The 17,999-nt window shown below is 45.1% G+C and overlaps 1 protein-coding gene across 1 annotated transcript in view; it reads left to right on the top strand.

Moving 5' to 3' along the window:
• PLXNC1 (plexin C1) overlaps window positions 1–17,999 on the top strand; it is a gene marked incomplete at its 5' end in the record, with an annotated part of 136,848 nt that overhangs the window by 24,662 nt on the left and 94,187 nt on the right. The window contains 2 exons of the mRNA XM_055336230.1: window positions 6,288–6,422; window positions 9,803–9,903. Of these exons, the coding sequence (XP_055192205.1) occupies window positions 6,288–6,422; window positions 9,803–9,903 (236 nt within the window). The remainder of the gene's footprint in view (window positions 1–6,287; window positions 6,423–9,802; window positions 9,904–17,999) is intronic.

Genomic DNA, 17,999 nt, shown 5'->3' with positions numbered 1-17,999 from the left:
ATTTGAAATTTGTGACTTTATGCATGCCCATTAACCTTTCCTGTAAGCATAAAAGAAGAGGCAGCAGCCGAGGCATAGTAATAGCTAACATTTCTGAGCTCTGACTTCTGTGCCAGGCATTAGAACCAGTGTCTGCATGGGTCAGCTCGCTTCATCCTCGCGAGGCAAATAGTGTTACCATCCCTACTTGATAAATGAAAAAAACCCCGAGGCTCAGAGAGATGAGGTAACTTGCTCAAGGTGATTGGGACTAAAGCAACCTGTCCCCCAACCAAACTGCACTGACAGTGCAGAGCTTGGTAGGATGTGTGGGACTGTTTTTGTTTTGTCTTTTTACATTTTCTTTCAAACATTGGAGTGTCTGGGTTAATACCAAGATGCAAGTATTTGAGGTTTTGTGAGAAGGGGCTCTGGCTTCTGTGGTTTTAGTTTGTTCCTATTTGGGGACAGCATCTGGCAGCCCAGCACAGTGCATACTTCTGTATTAGAGGAAGGCAGCAGAGCCTCCTCCTCCCAGGGCTGCAAGTAGCTCATGGGAGCCTCTGAACCTCCTGTGGGACTTCAGCTTTTCCCCCATGGGCTCTTTGAGAGCAAAGGTAGGAGATCTGTGTTCGAGTTGATTTTTGGAATGGCTCTCGCAGTGTTGGGTTCCTCCAACATCCCTAGGACTGAAGTAGGTTTCAGGGTACAGAAGCTGCATCCTGCATGTCCCCTCCCTGTGTCCAGCAGAGAAGCACTGCTCTCGCTGCTTAGAGTCGGGACTGGCTAGCCATGTGGCCCTCAAAACTCTAATCCTCCAGATGGATTTCATTTATCCAGACCGTGGAGCAAAATTCAGACCAGTTCCAGAAAGCTCTTCTGTATTCTCACAGAAATTTGTAAAGCACGTGACACCTGAAATGTGCCTTGATTCTGGTTTGGAAGTTTTCAAATGAAAAAAAGACCTAACAAAAATAACGAAATATTTTATAAAGACAAGCTCTATTTTTATTCCCATGGAATGTTCAAGTAAGGGAAAGGAAGCCGAGCAGAACCTAGGACAGGACCTGGGACTGGAAGGTTGGTGTGGTGGGGATGGCTGAGCTGAGGTAAAAGGCCAAAAAGTCAAAACAGCAGGCAGTGTCAAAACTTGGAAATGGCCTCCGTGACTGGCTGTATAGGATATCCTGTGAGGCTCGTTCAAGTTCACCTCCATCTCATTCTTTCTAGTTTGTGAGTTTGCAGGGACTCCCCAGTTCAGAACTATTACTGCCTTGTAATCCACAGCCCAGAACTTGTGGTTCAAGCTGTACTCTTCTCTTACTACTTTACACTGAAATAAGTAAATTGGAAATAAAAGAGGAGTTTGCCTTCATCTTGATATTTCACCTTTACTACTAATGACTGAAGCACTTTAAACACTGTTGGATAATTACCTTCCTTTCTCGTGTGTGCATGGTTTATGTCCCCTTTGCAACATTTTAAAGAAACTATTTATTAAAAGAAGAAGATTGGCTTGGTTGCCCTTTAACTGGTTAGCCCCACAGAGTTGAGGCGTAAGGAAAGAAATTTGGAGTATATTATATTAGCTTTCTGGAATACCCATGGCTTTTCCATGTCATGGTAATAGTAAAGAAAAAAAAAGAATAATCTTTTAATTTTTCTCCTCCCCTCCCTGCCATCTTCCTCACCAGACTATCTTTTCCGTGGATGGTGTTGAACTTGTAATGTAACTGTCTGGTGTGGAAGTCTCACACACTGCACATTTCAGGACTGGAGCTGGGAGGTTTTTGTATGCAACAAAAATCCCAAGGCTGGTTAATAGCCTACCATGAGTCTTCAGGAAGATGTCAACAGAAACAATATGTTGACACAAACTGAAATTCTCCACCGGGGAAAATTTGTTTTCTACACAGGCTTCAGCTGGAAAAATCTGAAGAGCCCTATAAAATCTTGAATGCTAATAGAATTGTTTTTCATTTAATAAATATTTATTGGGTTACCTTTTATGTGTCAAACGCTATTCTGGGTGCTGAGGATACAAAAATGAATAAAACAGGCAACCCCCTTGCTCTCGGGATGGGAAGAAAAAGACAGAAGATACATAACTGAATTAATCAGCAATAAAGCCATTTCAGACAGTAGGAAGGGTCCAGAGGAGGAAACGGACTGATGGGTAACAATGACAGTGGGTTGAGGTAGAAAGGCAACCAGGGAAAGCTGCTCAGAGGAGGTGACGCCTGAGAATCGAAGGATGAAGGGGTAAATGAGAACATGCATGGCAGAGGCTAAGGTTGACTTCGGATTAGATCGATATTAAAGGGATATTCTGGAAACAAGAGCTAAAAATCCACATCATGCCCAAGGAGTGTGTGTGAATTGGATGAGTTTCTTCTATACAAAACTCAACCCATTTTGGGTTTCTGTGACTCACTGTTACTTCCTGCATCGCTTCACGCATTGCGTTCTTTCTCCAAAGCTGCCCAGCTAAATAAACTGAGCTGAGGAAGGAACATTTCCCGTGCTCCGGTCCTGCTGGCTGGCTTCTCTGTGTTGATGTTGACACAAATTTTGCAGTTAGAAGATCCAAGTGTTGCTTTGATGCCTCTGAGATGGGCTGGGGGAATGAGAGGCAGAGTAGGTGACATCAATAGAAATCTAAAGGGGAGGGATCCCTGGGTGGCGCAGCAGTTTGGCGCCTGCCTTTGGCCCAGGGCGCGATCCTGGAGACCTGGGATCGAATCCCACGTCGGGCTCCCGGTGCATGGAGCCTGCTTCTCCCTCTGCCTGTGTCTCTGCTTCTCTCTCTCTCTCTCTCTGTGTGACTATCATAAATAAATAAAAAAAAATTAAAAAAAAAAAAAAGAAATCTAAAGGGGAAAGAAAGTCATGTCTCTCTGTCCTGGAGTCACCTGAGAGAGGTGAGGACCATGATCACAGAGACTCCGATCGCTCCACGTTTGAGCCCCTGTGATGAAAATGAGACGTTGCTGTTGTCCGATCCTCAGGGTTATAGTGACTGTTCTCTGTAGAGTCTAGCAAAAAGAACAATTTGGCCCACTCACTCTCACTTTTTGAATGTAAATCATATTTTTCTCAGATAATACACTGACATTGTTCAAAACTCAAACGAACCAAGAGGATATACAGTGAAAGTCACACGTTCCTGACCTGTGGGGCACCAGGGATATGGGTTTCTTGGGTATCTTCCCAGACATATATATGTCTGCAAGCAAAAGAGGGAAGGTAGTCTTTCCCCATTTTATCAAATATACAACATATTACACATACTGTATGTGTATATAAATATGTTTATGTAATATGTATAGATATATATGTAATGTTTTAAACATATACACAAAGAGCTTCCTAATTATTTTTATGGCTACATGGTACCATACTGTTTATACCATATTTAATCAGCTCCCTATGGTTGAGCATTTAGGTCGTTGCAATCTTTTGCTTATAATGCATGATGCAATAAATCTCCATGTACAGGGGCGCCTGGGTGGCTCCGTGGTTGAGTGTCTGCCTTGGGCTCAGGTGATCCCGGGGTCCTGGGATCAAGGCTCCCGGCATCAGGCTCCCTGGAGGGAGCCTGCTTCTCTCTCTGCCTGTGTCCCTGCCTCTCTCTGTGTGTCTCTCATGTCTCTCTCAGTCTGGAGCAGCCACCTCCCATCCTTTATCCACAGCCATTGACTGACTGGGGAAATGAAGTCTGTTGTCTTGTTGAATGTCCTATAGTGTGGATTTGGCTGTTTTCTTGTGGTATCTATCATTCAGCTGTTTCCTTCCTTTTTTGTTTCCTAATGCTAAATGGAAGTTCACACTAAAGGCTTGATTAGATTCAGGTTTGGTTTTATCCGCAAGAATGCTTCACGGGTGGTTCAGCCCAATGATGTCTTTGGCGTGACGAATTCTTCCCGGACAGCAGCCTGTCTTCTCTTGAGCTGCACTTGAGAATATTTTTATCAAAAGTTTTTTTTAATGGCTTCCTGTTTCCTCTCTTCTCTATGACCACTTCTACAACCTGACCAATTGTTTGTATCTGAGTTGATTAAGAAGGACTGAATTAGAGATGGGAAGACAAGAACCTGGCGAGTCCACACTTGGGCGGTGTCTGCGTGATGTTTCCCTTTGTTTATAGTTTTTGGTAGGCCAGTGTTGTCCGATAGAACTTTCCACGATGAAGGAAAGGTTCTGTATCTGTACTTTCAGTATGGTAGTCACTAGCCAGATGTGGCTAGGGAGCACTTGAGATGTGGCTAGTCTAATGGAAGTTCTACACTTTAAATTTAATTAAATTTAAATTTATTTATTTATTTTTTTTAAAATTTAAATTTAAATAGCCATATGTGGCTGGTGGCTACTGTACTGAACGGTGCAGTTATTGTCATTTTTAAAAGACTTGAGACACAGACCTTTTCCACCACCCTTAGAAACTGATTCTAGTCCTTCTTTGAAAGTCCTATTTTAGTTACTGAGGTTGACTCTTACAGAGCTGCTACTGAATTTAGTGGCAGTTCATGGGCTCCTAGTGAGGTGCGAGTTGTACCAAATCCCAAATAGACTTGACCCAGAGCAGATGATGGAGGTAAGTCACCCCTGCAAGGCAAAGCCAGACTCAGGCCCAGGTCCTGGGAGTGGGGTCACATGCAGGAAGAGGCCCCAAGTACCAAAATAATAAGGTGTCTTTTATAAAATAGCAAATATGTAATTGCCATCAGGATATGTGATAGCAGGCTTGCTATTGCTCAGTAGATGCATGAATGTAGACTTTGAAAAGAGTCTCTCAGGTGCCAATTTTGCTTTTACAACCATGTGCCCAATGTAATTGCTGTCCTCAGTGGTAGAGAAACAGATATGGGTATTCTAGATGGATGTGTTCAAACTGATGAAATATTGAAGACCTTTGAATTTGAAAGTATTGCAATGGGCAAGGGGATGGTATAAAGACAATTAAGGCATGACCTCTACTCAAAAGGAGCTTACAATCTAATAACATTATTATCTACTGTATATTTATTACAAGCTAAGCATTTTTCATAATTCTCCTTTGATCCTTAACAGTTATATATAAGAAAGGCATCATTAGCCCCATTTTATAGATAAGGAAGTTGAGGCCCAGGAAGGTTAAGTAAGTTACTAGTTCAAAGTAGCACAGCTTACTCAAAGGATAGAGCCAGGACGCACACCTGAGCTGAAGCTACCACCCTGTTTCTCTAGGGCTATGGTAATGGTCTCCTGACACGTATCCATACTTGTGCTTCCAACCTGCTCCTTAACCAGGTCACTACTCTGCTCAAACCCTGCAGTGACTCCATGTCTCTCACCTTGGAGTAAGAGTGAGGTCATTACAATAGGCTGACAAGAACCTATGTCATATCCCTGTTGCCTCTCTGCCTTACTTGTTTTGTTCAAATCACACTGGCCACCTCAGTACTGGTGGGTTGCTTGTCCAAGAGCCTGTGTCACCCAGACATCTAAATGACCCAAGTCATCGTCTCCTGCAAGTATCTACCTAAATACCACCTCTCACTGCAACTTGCCCTGAGCACGGAGCATCCTTCTGTCTTTACCCCACTTTATTTTGACCTACATCACCTTCTCATAGAGTTTATAATTTATGTATCATCTGCTACCACTCCACTATACAAACACACATACACACATTCACAAGTTCTATGAGGGTAGGATTTTACCCCCCACCCCATTTGTTCAATGCCATTTTCCAAACATCTAGAGCATACCAGATGCCTAAGGACTGTTCAATAGATATTTATTGACTGAGGTGAGTGAAACTCAGGTTTGTCCAATTTCAAAGCCACACTTATATTTTATATATAAACATATACCTACCTGTTTGGGCCTGTTAAGTTGTCCTGGTTATTTTAAAATGCCTAAGTATGTAGAGTATTATAGGAGAATCAGAGTAATCTGTGCAAATCTATGTCAAGCTGACTTCCTTTAAGTTTTAAGATCACTTGGCACAGTGTTAATGAAGCTGTCACTTGTAGCTTCTTGTAAAGCTAGATGTGGTAGGGAATTGTGGCCTTCGAGTTTACACATGCGAGGACACTTACCCCGCACTGAAGGGTGACTTTGGGATGTGTGTGTGTATGGCTGTGCTCGTTTTTACCAGCCTCGTGGAAGACTGAGTCAGGAGACTCTTAAGGAACATGGCACTCAGCCAATATATATAGTGAGTACAAGGGCACGTGGTCTTAGAATTAAGCTACAAGTCTCACCACCCCACTATTCGACATATTTAATAGAAATCATATTTCTCTTTTTTGAAAAAAAAATAGGTTATTCTTGGTGAGAATTTGACTTCCAATTGTCCAGAGGTTATCTATGAAATTAAAGAAGAAACGCCTATTTTCTACAAACTGGTTCCCCATCCCAAGAAGAATATCTACATCTATCTAACAGCTGGGAAAGAGGTAGGTAAAAATACTAGTTATTGCTTCTGACTTACGAATAAAAAGTGCTTAATTAATGTCATCATCTAGTAGTGAAGCTTTTACTTTGAACTATTGAGTTTACCCACTGCTGCAGGCTTTGAGAAGACCCGCAGTGGCTCACAGACACGGAATTAAAAACCTTACTGTCAGTAAGTAAGCAAGAAATATTACCTATTTAGACAATTTTATTATTGGCTATATTTCCAATGCCAAGTTTTCCAGAGGAGGGTGTGCTTGCAAATGGGTGCATAATCAGCAAGGTAACTGAATTTACACATTTATTGTGTGGGCACTGAACGGTTAGATGCATTTATGAATATACCCAATGGGATTGGCTTTGGAATTTGGGGTTAATATCAGGCCACAATCTCATACACATTCATGAACCAGGAAATATATGGCACTCACCCTCTCTCTCTTAATTTATCTGGCTGTGTTAGTTTTTCTTCTTGCTTCTGCTTACTGAAATAAAAAGAATATCTTTTTACATTTTCTTCATTTTTACAAAGTGCTTTCACCAAGGGAGGGGAAAAAAACTAATTTTTATTCAGTCACTATTGACCACATACTAGTTACCATTCTAAATATGGTCTCTCTACATGCATACAGTTGTGCCTGTGCACACACACATATAAAAACCATGGTGATGAAGTGTGTTAATAATTTAATGAGATAAAATTGCCCTTGTTTTATATATGAAGAGCCAAAGACTTGGAGGAGTTAAATAACTCACTCAAGGGCGTGTATACACACACACACACACACACACACACACACACACACACAGGTTAGGCCCTGTCAAGGCTGGGACTTCACAATTCTGGCCTGACCTTAAAGCCCATGAAAACAAGATCAAATCCCAAACTTGGGAAAATAGCAGCCACTTCTGGCTTGGTAATTTAGACTCATGGCCACTGCAACATACAAAGTATGAAGGAGATAATTGAGACTTACAGAATTATATAATGGAATAACAGCTGTCCTTGGGGTGGCTCAGTGATTGAGCATCTGCTTTTGGCTCAAGGTGTGATCCCACATCGGGCTCCCCAGAGGGAGCCTGCTTCTCTCTCTCTGTCTCTGCCTCTCTCTGTCTCTCATGAATAAAGAAAAGAAAAGACCAGCTGCCCTTGGTCCACTCCTACTTTCCATTCTTTTGTCTCTCGTTCTAAGGGGAATAGCAATGATATCAAGCTACATGTGCTGTTATAGTCACCAGGTAGGTACACAGGCACTTTGTAGTCTCCAGAATTCCTAGGAAGGCCATATTGCCCTTTGCCCGTTGAATAGCTGGCTTTGTCAAGATGAACACAGTGAGATGGGCAGTGGACCTGATCTATGTTGGTAAACCACTTCTTTGCCATACGGAATCTTCCCCAGCAACTTGTTTCACTGCTCAACACTTTTCATTCTATTTCTTCCCTGGGCTTTCCACATTTGAAAGATTTTTGTCTGTTCCACAAACTGCATGGATTAAGCAGCTATTCCCATTCCCAGGCTTTATTTATCAAGGGCATCTGAAAACTGCCAGCCAGAGAACGGACTGTGCTATCACACAGAGCTGATAAAATTCCAGCCCAAAGTGGAGACTCTTGAAGTCTTGCTTGATCCAAGCATGTTTTTCCACTCAGCTTTTTGAAACATTGCAAATAGCTCATAAATTCTCATTACTACTTTCCTCAGAACTCAAGCTGAGAACCACTGTGAGAGCCATGGATAGCTGACAGGTCCTCACTTTCTGGGAGGTAAAGAGCGCTTAGCCTCTGGTCATTCAAAGCCTGAAGTCCTAGGGAGAATTTTTGACTGGGCATCAAAGCAGGTTATTCCTATATTCTTCACTTAGGTTTAGTGCTGGGGATCCTATTAGTAAGCTTCTGGCTGAGCCAGTATAATCCCTGGAGAGGCAAAACCTAAGGAAGGTTCTTTCCTAGACTCTTGGAGAGATAGTAACAGCCAAACTAATATGCCCTGGTACATCCATAGAATATGTGGCCGTTAAAAATAACTGTATGGAGATTTATGCATTGCTGTGGGATAGTCACTATAATGTGTTATTTAAGTTAGAGAAGCAGGTCCAACGTAAGTACTTATATTGTTCTCTCTTTTACATGGAATTATGTTGTTTGTGTGTTTAAGTACACCATATAATGGTTCTCATAGAATGTTCTAGAGACTCATATTCCACTAAGTGCTCTGAGCAAAAGTGGCCCTAGGAGGAGATATTACTGACTAAACCCTTCCTGGAGTATCATGATGCTTAGCATATTCAAAGGCTCTCAGAAGCCTTGTTCTAAGGAAACCTATTTGCCTTTTCTGTGTAAGGTTTCACACGTCTGTTGGACCATGGAGCCTGTTCCTCACACAATAGCAATAGCTAACATTTATTGAGCGCTTAGTATGTGCCAGACAGTATTAATAGTCAACAGCACTGTCACCATTTCACAGGTAAGAAAACAAGGTTAGATAGATTACATATTTATGAAAATCCTCCCAGAATTAAAAGGATGTCGTGTGAGCTATGAGGAAATATCCACATTCTGGTGAATTCTGGCGAATTCTGGCTCAGGCTGGTGGTGTGCCCCACATCATTCAGCAACATTGAGGACTGTGAGGAATGTGTGGGTTTATTTTCCATGAAGTCAACTTAGAATTGAAGAGTGCTCCTCAGCATAGCCTATTTTTCTCAGCAACCCTTTCTAGAAATCTCTGTGTCTCTAACCTTTTAAAGAAGTTACTTATACCTTCTAGCGTGTACAGCTTCCTGGCTTAATGAGTTCCGCAAGTTTCCTTACTACCTGCTGTGGGATTTTTGCCTACAGAAAATGCGCGTGTGACACTGAGGTCCTCTCTGCCTCCTGCCACCCTGCTTCCAGGCCCCGACTGGCTGTCTCAGATACCTGGGTCTCCCCAGCACAGGCACCTGCTCTGTGGGTTGCTATTTCCTGGCAACTGGAAGAGGCAGCTCAAGGGGCAGGCAATGATTTGAATACGCCCCATTTCTTCTACTCTCAACTCCAGTGGAGGGAATGTGAGCAAGCGAGCCAGGAGCTGAAGTGATGGAGTTACCTCATTCTGGGATTCTCCTCATTTCTGGGCTGGATCCCAGCCCTACCAGGCAGGAACCTCCGCTGTGGGGGGCCGCAGGGTACCTGGGAATCTGTACTCTCAGAGGCTTCCCCAGGGGATGCTGAGAAGCGACTTCACCCCCAAAACTCTGAGAACTGCCACCCAGTGTCATTACAGAGCCCGTCCCAGTCCAAGTTGATAAATATGCTCCGTGTGGCCCTTTATTAGATAAGGTGTTGTAGTTTTTCTGGTGTTGCTTATAATTCCATCTGAACCACTGCCATCTTTATTTTTAGGTGAGGAGAATTCGTGTTGCAAACTGCAGTAAACATCAATCCTGTACGGAGTGTTTGAAGGTAGCAGACCCTCATTGTGGTTGGTGCCATTCGCTACAAAGGTATTTACTGATTCTTTCTCACCAACTCACATTTTAGAGAGAGAGAAGAAAAAAAAAGTGTCAAGCGGCCAAACACTTGTTGCCCTACTTTGACATCCGTTTCGATGACCTGGGGGCACTGATGAGCTCTTTGCCTGAAATATCACGGGGTGATGCTAATTAATTCTCAGGATGTTCCCAGTTGTGCAAATGGGGGGAGCTCCTTGGGCCCCGATCACGTAGGATGGCCCAGCCCCCCAGGGGTGGGAGCCAGGTGGGTCAGCCACTTAAAGGAGAGGCCAGAGCTCTGCTTTTCTTTCTACTGAGTTCTCCAAGACTCCAGAGAGAGAGACACACAGAGAGAGAGAGAGGTAAAAGATTTCCCCCCTCAGAGGAAATAAAAGAATAGGGATGTTTGAAAATTTTCGGCTGAATCCTCATAATGTCATGTACCCGGTGGGCTCAGTGGGGGCCTTATTCTGGATGCTGCTGTCTCCTGATGCGCGGCGAGGCCGGGGCCTGGTGTCCAGCCTCCAGCCTGGTCTTGAGTGATGATGTTCAGACCCATCCAGACTCGGAGCAGGCTTCCTTGAGCGTTGCTGGGACCAGCCTGGTTGGATCCGCTGTTGCCATGGCAACCCAGTACTCGGCTCCGCTACAGAACGAGGAGGAGAGCGCCTGAGCTGCAGCTCAGGCAGGAGGAGGGAAAAAAAAAACCAAACAAACCTATAACAGTGTCTGTCAGTTTGGTGCTTTCAGTTTTTAAAGGTGAAAAGGGATGAGGAGGAGCGAGCAGAGCAGGTGCAGAGAAGCTGAAGGCTGAACAAGGGGCAGTTGGGGGAAAGAAAAGAGGGCGGGGAAGAGAACTGGGGAGCTCCTGGGCAAGGCAGCCCAGGGCAGTGAAGGGAGAGGGCGAGAATCCGGTACAAGACTAAGAACGTGGGGCTGGAATCAATTAGGAGTTCACTGGCGAAGCCGAAAGCTGAGATGTAGCAAGACGCACACTTGCCCTTGCCTTTCCCTGCGCTTCCTTGTGGGCTGTTTCCCTCGGAATCACAGGCAGACAAAGGAAGCAGGGCCAGGAAGATTCTCATGAATAATCGTAATTGGGTAGGAACGCTTTCTTCTTGTCTCTTGCCCAAGTCTAGAGTTTAAGAAATTAACTGATCATCGACAACATTTCATCGGGAAGGGTACCCACTAGGCGTCCTCTTTCCCACCCCTTTCAGTTAGGTAGGCTCCCCTATTTGCAGAGCTCCCCTATTTGCAGAGCCCCGAGCAGGGGTGAATTCAGCAGTGGCTGGGGATGAATTAGCCACGCAGAGCTAGTGGCTACTGTGTTGGCAAACACGGGTCTAGAGTTCATAGGCAGTGTGTCCCGGCTGGTGAGATGAATTTGGGGCTCAGGCGTGTTTAGATGGGACGTCAAGAAGCCCTAAGACCAGATGAGAGAGGCTCAAGTAGGGGACAAGTAGTTGGGGAGCTGAGCACCGAGGTGGTACCGGGGTTAGGGATGGAGGGGGAATGATGAGGAAACAAAAATGGGGAGGGGACAGCCAGAAAGGGAAGAGGAAAGACTGAGAAGTTGGTCTCCAGGACACCAAGGGAAGAAAGGGAGCAGTCCGCTGAGCCAGATGGTGCTGAGAGGTTGGGCAAGAGAACTGAGCCACTGGGCTTAGCAGGTGATGATTGACCATGACAGGGGCTGTTTGTGGCAAGTGGTGCTAAAGCTGCAAGAGAAACTAATGAGAGGGCAGAGCAGAGACAAACTCTTTAGAGGAGGTTTGCTGAGGGAAACAGAAAAATGGAGCAGACACTGGAGGAGAAAGTAAAATCCAGAGGGTCTTGTTGTTTTTAAGATGCATGAAAGAACACTGTGCTTTGGGGCTATTGGGGAAGTTCCAGTAAAGGAGAAACTGATGGTGCAAGAAAGTGCAGGGGTGGTTGCGCAGTGTCAGGTCTCAAGATGAAAGAAAGTACGATCTGGCATATGTGTAGGGAGGCAAGCCTCAGGCATGAGGGGGCAGGTCATCCTTGGTCATGGGAGGGAAGGTACAGAACATGGGTCCCCGGGCAGGGGGGCGCTGGAAGCCTGTGCAGTGTCATTTGGTGTTGCTTACATCATTTTCAGTGACTGCGAACCAGTGAGAGTGAGGTGGGGGAGGAAGTGCCAGGGGTTTGAAGGGAGGACAGGGAGAGAGACGATAGGAAATAGAGTTGGAGAGAGAACAGAGATGGGAAATATAGAATGATCGCTTAACAGCAGGAGGGCCCAGTTGAGGACAGTGGTCTTGCTTTTGAAGTGAGAGCAGTCAGTGTGGTTTTGCTCTTCGAAGGCTATGTTCAGTGCTGCTGGTGTAGTGACAGACTTGGGGAGAGCTAGATTTAGCAAGGTAGGGCTTTGCAGGAAATCTGTCAAGAAGGCGAGAGGGGCCTGGGAACTGAAGGTGTATCCAAGGGATAGATGATGGCATTTTTTTTTTAAAAGATTTATTTATCTGAGAGACAGAATGAGCAGAAGGAGAGGGAGACAAGCAGACTCCCTGCCGAGCAGGGAACTAGCCGTAGGGCTCAATCCCAGGACCCTGAGATCGTGATCTGAGCCGAAATCAAGAGTCAGACACTTAACTGACTGAGCCACCCAGGTGCCCCTGGACAATGGTATTGACATGGATATTGGTACTTAAAGTAGTGGCCCCTGGGCTCTCAGCTGGAAGCAAACTCTAAGGAGGGGAGTGAGGGATAGGAACAGGTGACAGGATCTGTGCACAGGGGGTTGTGGTTGGATTTAAGACTCGTTGGAGCTGGGGAACTGGAACAGGATAGTAGCTGGGCTGTATGGAGGTTGTGGAGGGGGTGGTGTTATTGGTGATGACAAGGTCTAGGGTATGATCATGTACCTGAAGTAGAATGGAAGACAAGATTGTTGGTAGAGAGGGTCAAGGAACTGAGGTAGCAGAGTGTGAGATCAGTCATCTGTTTGGAAATTGCAGTCACCAAGACCAACTGTGGAAACGGTGTTGGAGTGAGGAGTCCAGAGGAGGAAGGAATTTGTGGGGGTGGGAGGGGTCTGTAGATGGTTGCAACAAGCTGGGCTCTGGATGGTGTGGGCAGATGGCCTGACTGCCTGAGCTTCCAGGCTGGGGCGCGTTGGGCAGCAGGCTTGGAAAGGGGGAGGAAAGAAGAAGCATCCAGAAAAGGCAGCAAGACGCAAGCAGGACACTCACAATGAGTGAGAGGAAGCAGCCAGCCCCTGAGCTGGCTTCAAGGAAACTGTGTCCCCAGGGGAGAGGCTGGTTCTGTGAGCACACGAAGTTAAGAGGAATGATCAGAGAAGAGGTTGAAGACACCAGGGCATTTCTTGGTGACTGGCTAGGAGTTCCAGCCTTCTACACAACTACTACTCATGCTTCCTCCCTCCCTCCCCCTGTCTCAGTACTCTCCGACAGGAAGGATGCTTTTTAAAATCTAAACCAGGTCATGTCATTCCCCAGTTTAAAACCTGCATTGGCTTTCTCTCTTAGAATCTGGTCTCTCTGACTGCAGGACCTGTGTCCATCACCTGACCCTTCTGTGCCTCTCATGCCTCTCTCTCCCCTGTTCACTCCACTTCACCACACTGGGCTTTCTTTCCGACTTAGGAATATACCAGACTTGTTCCCGCCTTGGGCACTTTGCACTTGTTGTTTCCTTAGTCTAGAATATTCTTCCCCAGATCTTTCCATCGCTGGCTCTTTTCCTAATCACCCAGCTGAAGTGGCCTCGCCTCACTTATAATCACCTTGCTGTTTTATTCTCACCATGGCCCCATTGCTGTCTGAAATGATCTTATTTCTCTGCCTCTTTTGTTAAAATGTAAGTTCCGTGAATATTGGGACCTTGTCTGTCATGTTCACTACTATACCCCCATAGTCTAGAACAGTGCCTGACACATAATAGGTGCTCAGAAAATATATGTTAAGTGAATGAAGTAGATCGAGTGATTGAGAAACTCTACCAGTGACGGGTTGAGACTTATGCATCCAGTAATACAGGACATTCTAGACTGATGGCCCTTCCCAGCCACATCAGATCACTTAGTTTCAAGCTGGCTTCATTCTGGCCTAAGACAAAATAAAACTAAGCCTCAGATCTGTGACTCATATTGAGTTCCCAGTACCATTCAAAATTAGGAATTCTAAAGGGGATGTTTTCTTATAACTGTAGAGCATCCCACTGTGTTTATTTTAAATGTCACAGATTTATTTAGAAAAATAATTTATTTTCTCTTTTGAGAAGGTTGAGCTTTCTTGCATATGTGTCTAGAAAATGGATTTGTTGGGAGCGGGGGGTGGGCAAGAAAACTATCTTAACTTCCTTTTGATCGGGTGTTAAGAATAGGCATCTAGTATAAGCAGATAAAAAGCAATTAGATAAACAATGAGCTCTGAAAAGTCTAGTATTTTATTGTTGGAACCTCAAATCCAACCTGTGCTGAATTTGTCTGTGTGGGTGGAAAGTGAATTTTTGCAGGCTGAGTATCTTGGGTTTGGAAGCAGTTTCTCAGTTTCTCCCATATTGCAAAGCATAGCACATGTGTTCAGTTATGGATTTCCACAAAACTGGCAATCCTGAACCAATGAATGGGTGAGGTTCCAAAAGTTCATTTGCAAGTTTGTTTGGCACTCAGAATGCATTCTCCCATGGAAACAATGTCATAAATTAAGGACTCCGTCCCACACCAGCCCACAAAATTCAATTGATTTCATTTCAACAAATATTTATTGAATATCTACCAAGAACCGAATGTGGGAAATGAGATGGCGAGGTGTTATTGAGAGAAATCAGATGCCATTCTTGGCCTTGAGGAATTCCCAGGCCAGCTAGGGAGACAGACATGTCAACAACATGAACATGCATTCATTCAGCCATATATCCGATTGACAAATATTTATTGAGCAGCCACGTTGTGATGAGGCCTGTGCTGGGTGCTCGGGTTATAGTTCTTTCTTGCCTACGGAGAGTCTGCAATCCAGCGAGTAATGTAGACAGGTGTAAATCAGTGAGGTTTCTGCTCTGGTGATACTGCATTGACAAATTCTTAGTGGCTTAAAAGAAAAAAACATTTGTTTTTCTTGTTCATGGGTGAGCTCCAGTGGGAGGGGGTGGGGTTGAGGGTAGGATGCCCTTTGCCTCAGGTACAGATCGAGAGATTGATTCAGATCGTCTTCACACATCTCTCATCCTGCGCGTACCGTTGTCAGGGCAGACGGTGGAGACACAAGGGGCCGTACTAAACTCTGCAGCATATTCAAAGCCTCTGTTCACATCATGGTTGCTGGTTCTCTGCTGGCAAGCACACCACATGGCCAAGCCCAACATCAGTGGGGTAGGAAAATACTGTCTACCCTAGTGGGAGATGATGGAAACAGGACAGAGGGAATGGATTTGTCATTGCACCACGGGACAGATTGAAGAATTGGGCATAGCAATCCAGTCTACCTTAACAAGTAAAAGGGCTACCAGTCTACTGATAAGTGAGTAGAGTATATAGTAGGGGTTCGCACAGAGGTAGTGGAGACACATGAAAAACATCTAACCCAACTTCAAAGTAAAGGAAGGTTGGCAGGGAGGAATGTCCACACCAAACCTGAGGTGTGAGCAGATACCAGCCAGATAAAGCTGAGGCAGGTGACTGGCTCAGGGGACAGGTGTGCCAAAGCCAGGAGCTGTGGGAGCACCTGGCCTGATGCTCAGTATGAACGGAGCATACAGCCTTGGGCTGGGGGGTGGATGGCGAGCACTGTTGAGAAAGTGGCGTGGTAGGAGGAGCAGTGGAGGACGGGTCTTATAAGCCATGTGAAAGAATTTCAATTTTGTTGGAAGGACTTTGGGGAGCTACTGCAGAGTTTCAAGCAGAAGAGTGACCAGAGCACATGTGTGTTTTAGAATAAGCATTCTGGTGAAGATAGACTAGAGGGGAGCTGCTGGATGCTGTGGGCCACTTAAAAGGTGGTGGTAAACCAGCAGGAGATGGGGAACAGGTTACAGGGATGATAGTAGCAATGGGAAGAAGTGGATGGACTCAAGAGCTATTTTGGAAGATGGAATTGACAGGACTTTGTGATTAATTAGATTTCCCCTTGAGTTTGACACACTCAGAATAGGGCCATAAAATAAAAAATAAAATATCCAGGTGGCCACTGTTTACCTGGAGGATGTATTCTTTCCCCCTGATCTAAGTCCTCATAAAGACAATCAAGAAGTGATACCCAAACACAGGATGGATCGGACAAGGCCTTAGGTTGGAGCCCAAGGATGGGTACTTAAGTCAGAGGGAGCAGGACTTTGGAGATGCCAGAGCTGAGTCTCAGAGGGTGCAGCGGGGTGAGTCACTGCCCTTTTCTCAGCAACGCAGTGACCTTGGTGTTGAGATGGTAGGGGAAGGAGGCAGGCATCTGGCTTGGGTGACCAGATGGACAGGGGTGTCATCACTGAACAGGAATGTAGGAGGGTGGCCTGTTAGGGATGCACAGCAATGCAGGGGGTGACAGCAGAGGAGGAAGAGTGCAGGTCCTAGAGTTGGCTTGCTCAGGATTGAATCCAGGCTTCTTGAGGAACAGCAGGTTCCTTACCTTCACTGTGCCAAATCTTCTCTTCCGTAAAGTAGAGCTGATAAAACCTTCTAGGGTGGCTGAGAAGATTAAATCAGATAATGTGCATAAAGCCCTGGGCATGGTACCTGAGTCCTAGCGAGCACTCAAGTAATGTTAGCTATTGTGATGGTGGAAGCCCAGAGGAGGGAGCCATTAGTTGTAACCAAGGTTAGGGAAGGCTTCAGAGAGGAGGTGGCATTAAAACTAGGCCTTGACTAAAGTTAACAGCACAGGATACTACAGGTGTTGGTGAGGATGCAGAGAAAGGGGAACCCTGGTGCGCTGTTGGTGGAATGCAAACTGGTGCAGCCACTCTGGAAAACAGCATGGAAGTTCCCCCAAAATCTAAAACTAGAGCTACCCTATGATCCAGCAATGGTACTAGTAGGTATTTATCCAAAGGATACAGAAATACATATTCAAAGGAGTACATGCACCCTGGTGTTTATAGCAGCATTATCGACAATTGCCAAACTATGGAGAGAGGCCAAAAGTCCCTTGACTAGTGAATGGATAAAGAAATTATGTGTGGGGATGCGTGTGTGTATTTGTGTGTGTGTGTGTGTAATGGAATATTACTCAGCCATCAAAAAGAATGAAATCTTGCCATTTGCAACAATATGGCCCAAGCTAGAGTGTATTTTGCTAAGTGAAATAAGTCAATCAGAGAAAGATGAGTACCATGGGATTTCACTTATATGTGAAATTTAAGAAACAAAATGGATGAACATTTGGGAGGGGAGGAAAGAGAAAGTGAAACAAATCATGAGAGACTCCTAAGGATAATGAATAGGGTTGCTGGAGTGAGGTGGGAGGGGTGGGCCAGATGGGTGATGGATGTTAAGGAGGGCACTTGTTGTGATGAGCACTGGGTATTATGTTGTAAATGATGAGCCACTGAACTCGACTTTTTTTTTTTTAATTTGACTCTTGAACCAATATTGAACTGTATGTCAATTCGCTAGAATGTGAATTAAAAAAAAAAAAAAGATTAAAAAAAATTAGGCCTTGAAGCCTGAGTAGACTTTGACCAAGGGAACAGGGAATGGAAAGCATTTCAGAGGATCCAGCATAGGGAGCTGTCTTTTGAAGGAGTGGCAGGTTGGCCATTAGTCCTAGAGCTACTGGCTCTAGAAGGAAGGAAGGAAGGGAATGGGGGTTGGGTGGGATCAAGACGTGAAGGCACTGAGTTTGGACTTTATTAGTGGGTCCTGGAAACCCATTAAAGGATTTTCAGCAGAGGACATGATTGTATTTGTGTTTTAAAACGATCATCCTGATGGCAGTGTCCAGCATGACCTGCATTAACCTCAGCACCAACTGTATCAGATTTCCCAGCTGTACCCCTTCCAGGGTACCCTGTCTCTTGGTGTGCCTCAAAATGGATGAGCTGCTTTCACATCTTTGCCTGAGTCATCTACTTGGCTGCTCTTTCTCCAGATTTCATGTGCCTCCCCATCTCTCCCGGCACCACCGCGAGGC

This window comes from Nyctereutes procyonoides, unplaced genomic scaffold (genome assembly GCF_905146905.1).
Source record: "Nyctereutes procyonoides isolate TBG_1078 unplaced genomic scaffold, NYPRO_anot_genome, whole genome shotgun sequence".
NCBI classification, from domain to species: Eukaryota; Metazoa; Chordata; class Mammalia; order Carnivora; family Canidae; genus Nyctereutes; species Nyctereutes procyonoides.
The sequence above is the reverse complement of the archived record's forward strand: the minus strand, read 5'-3'. Positions and strand labels throughout refer to the sequence as shown.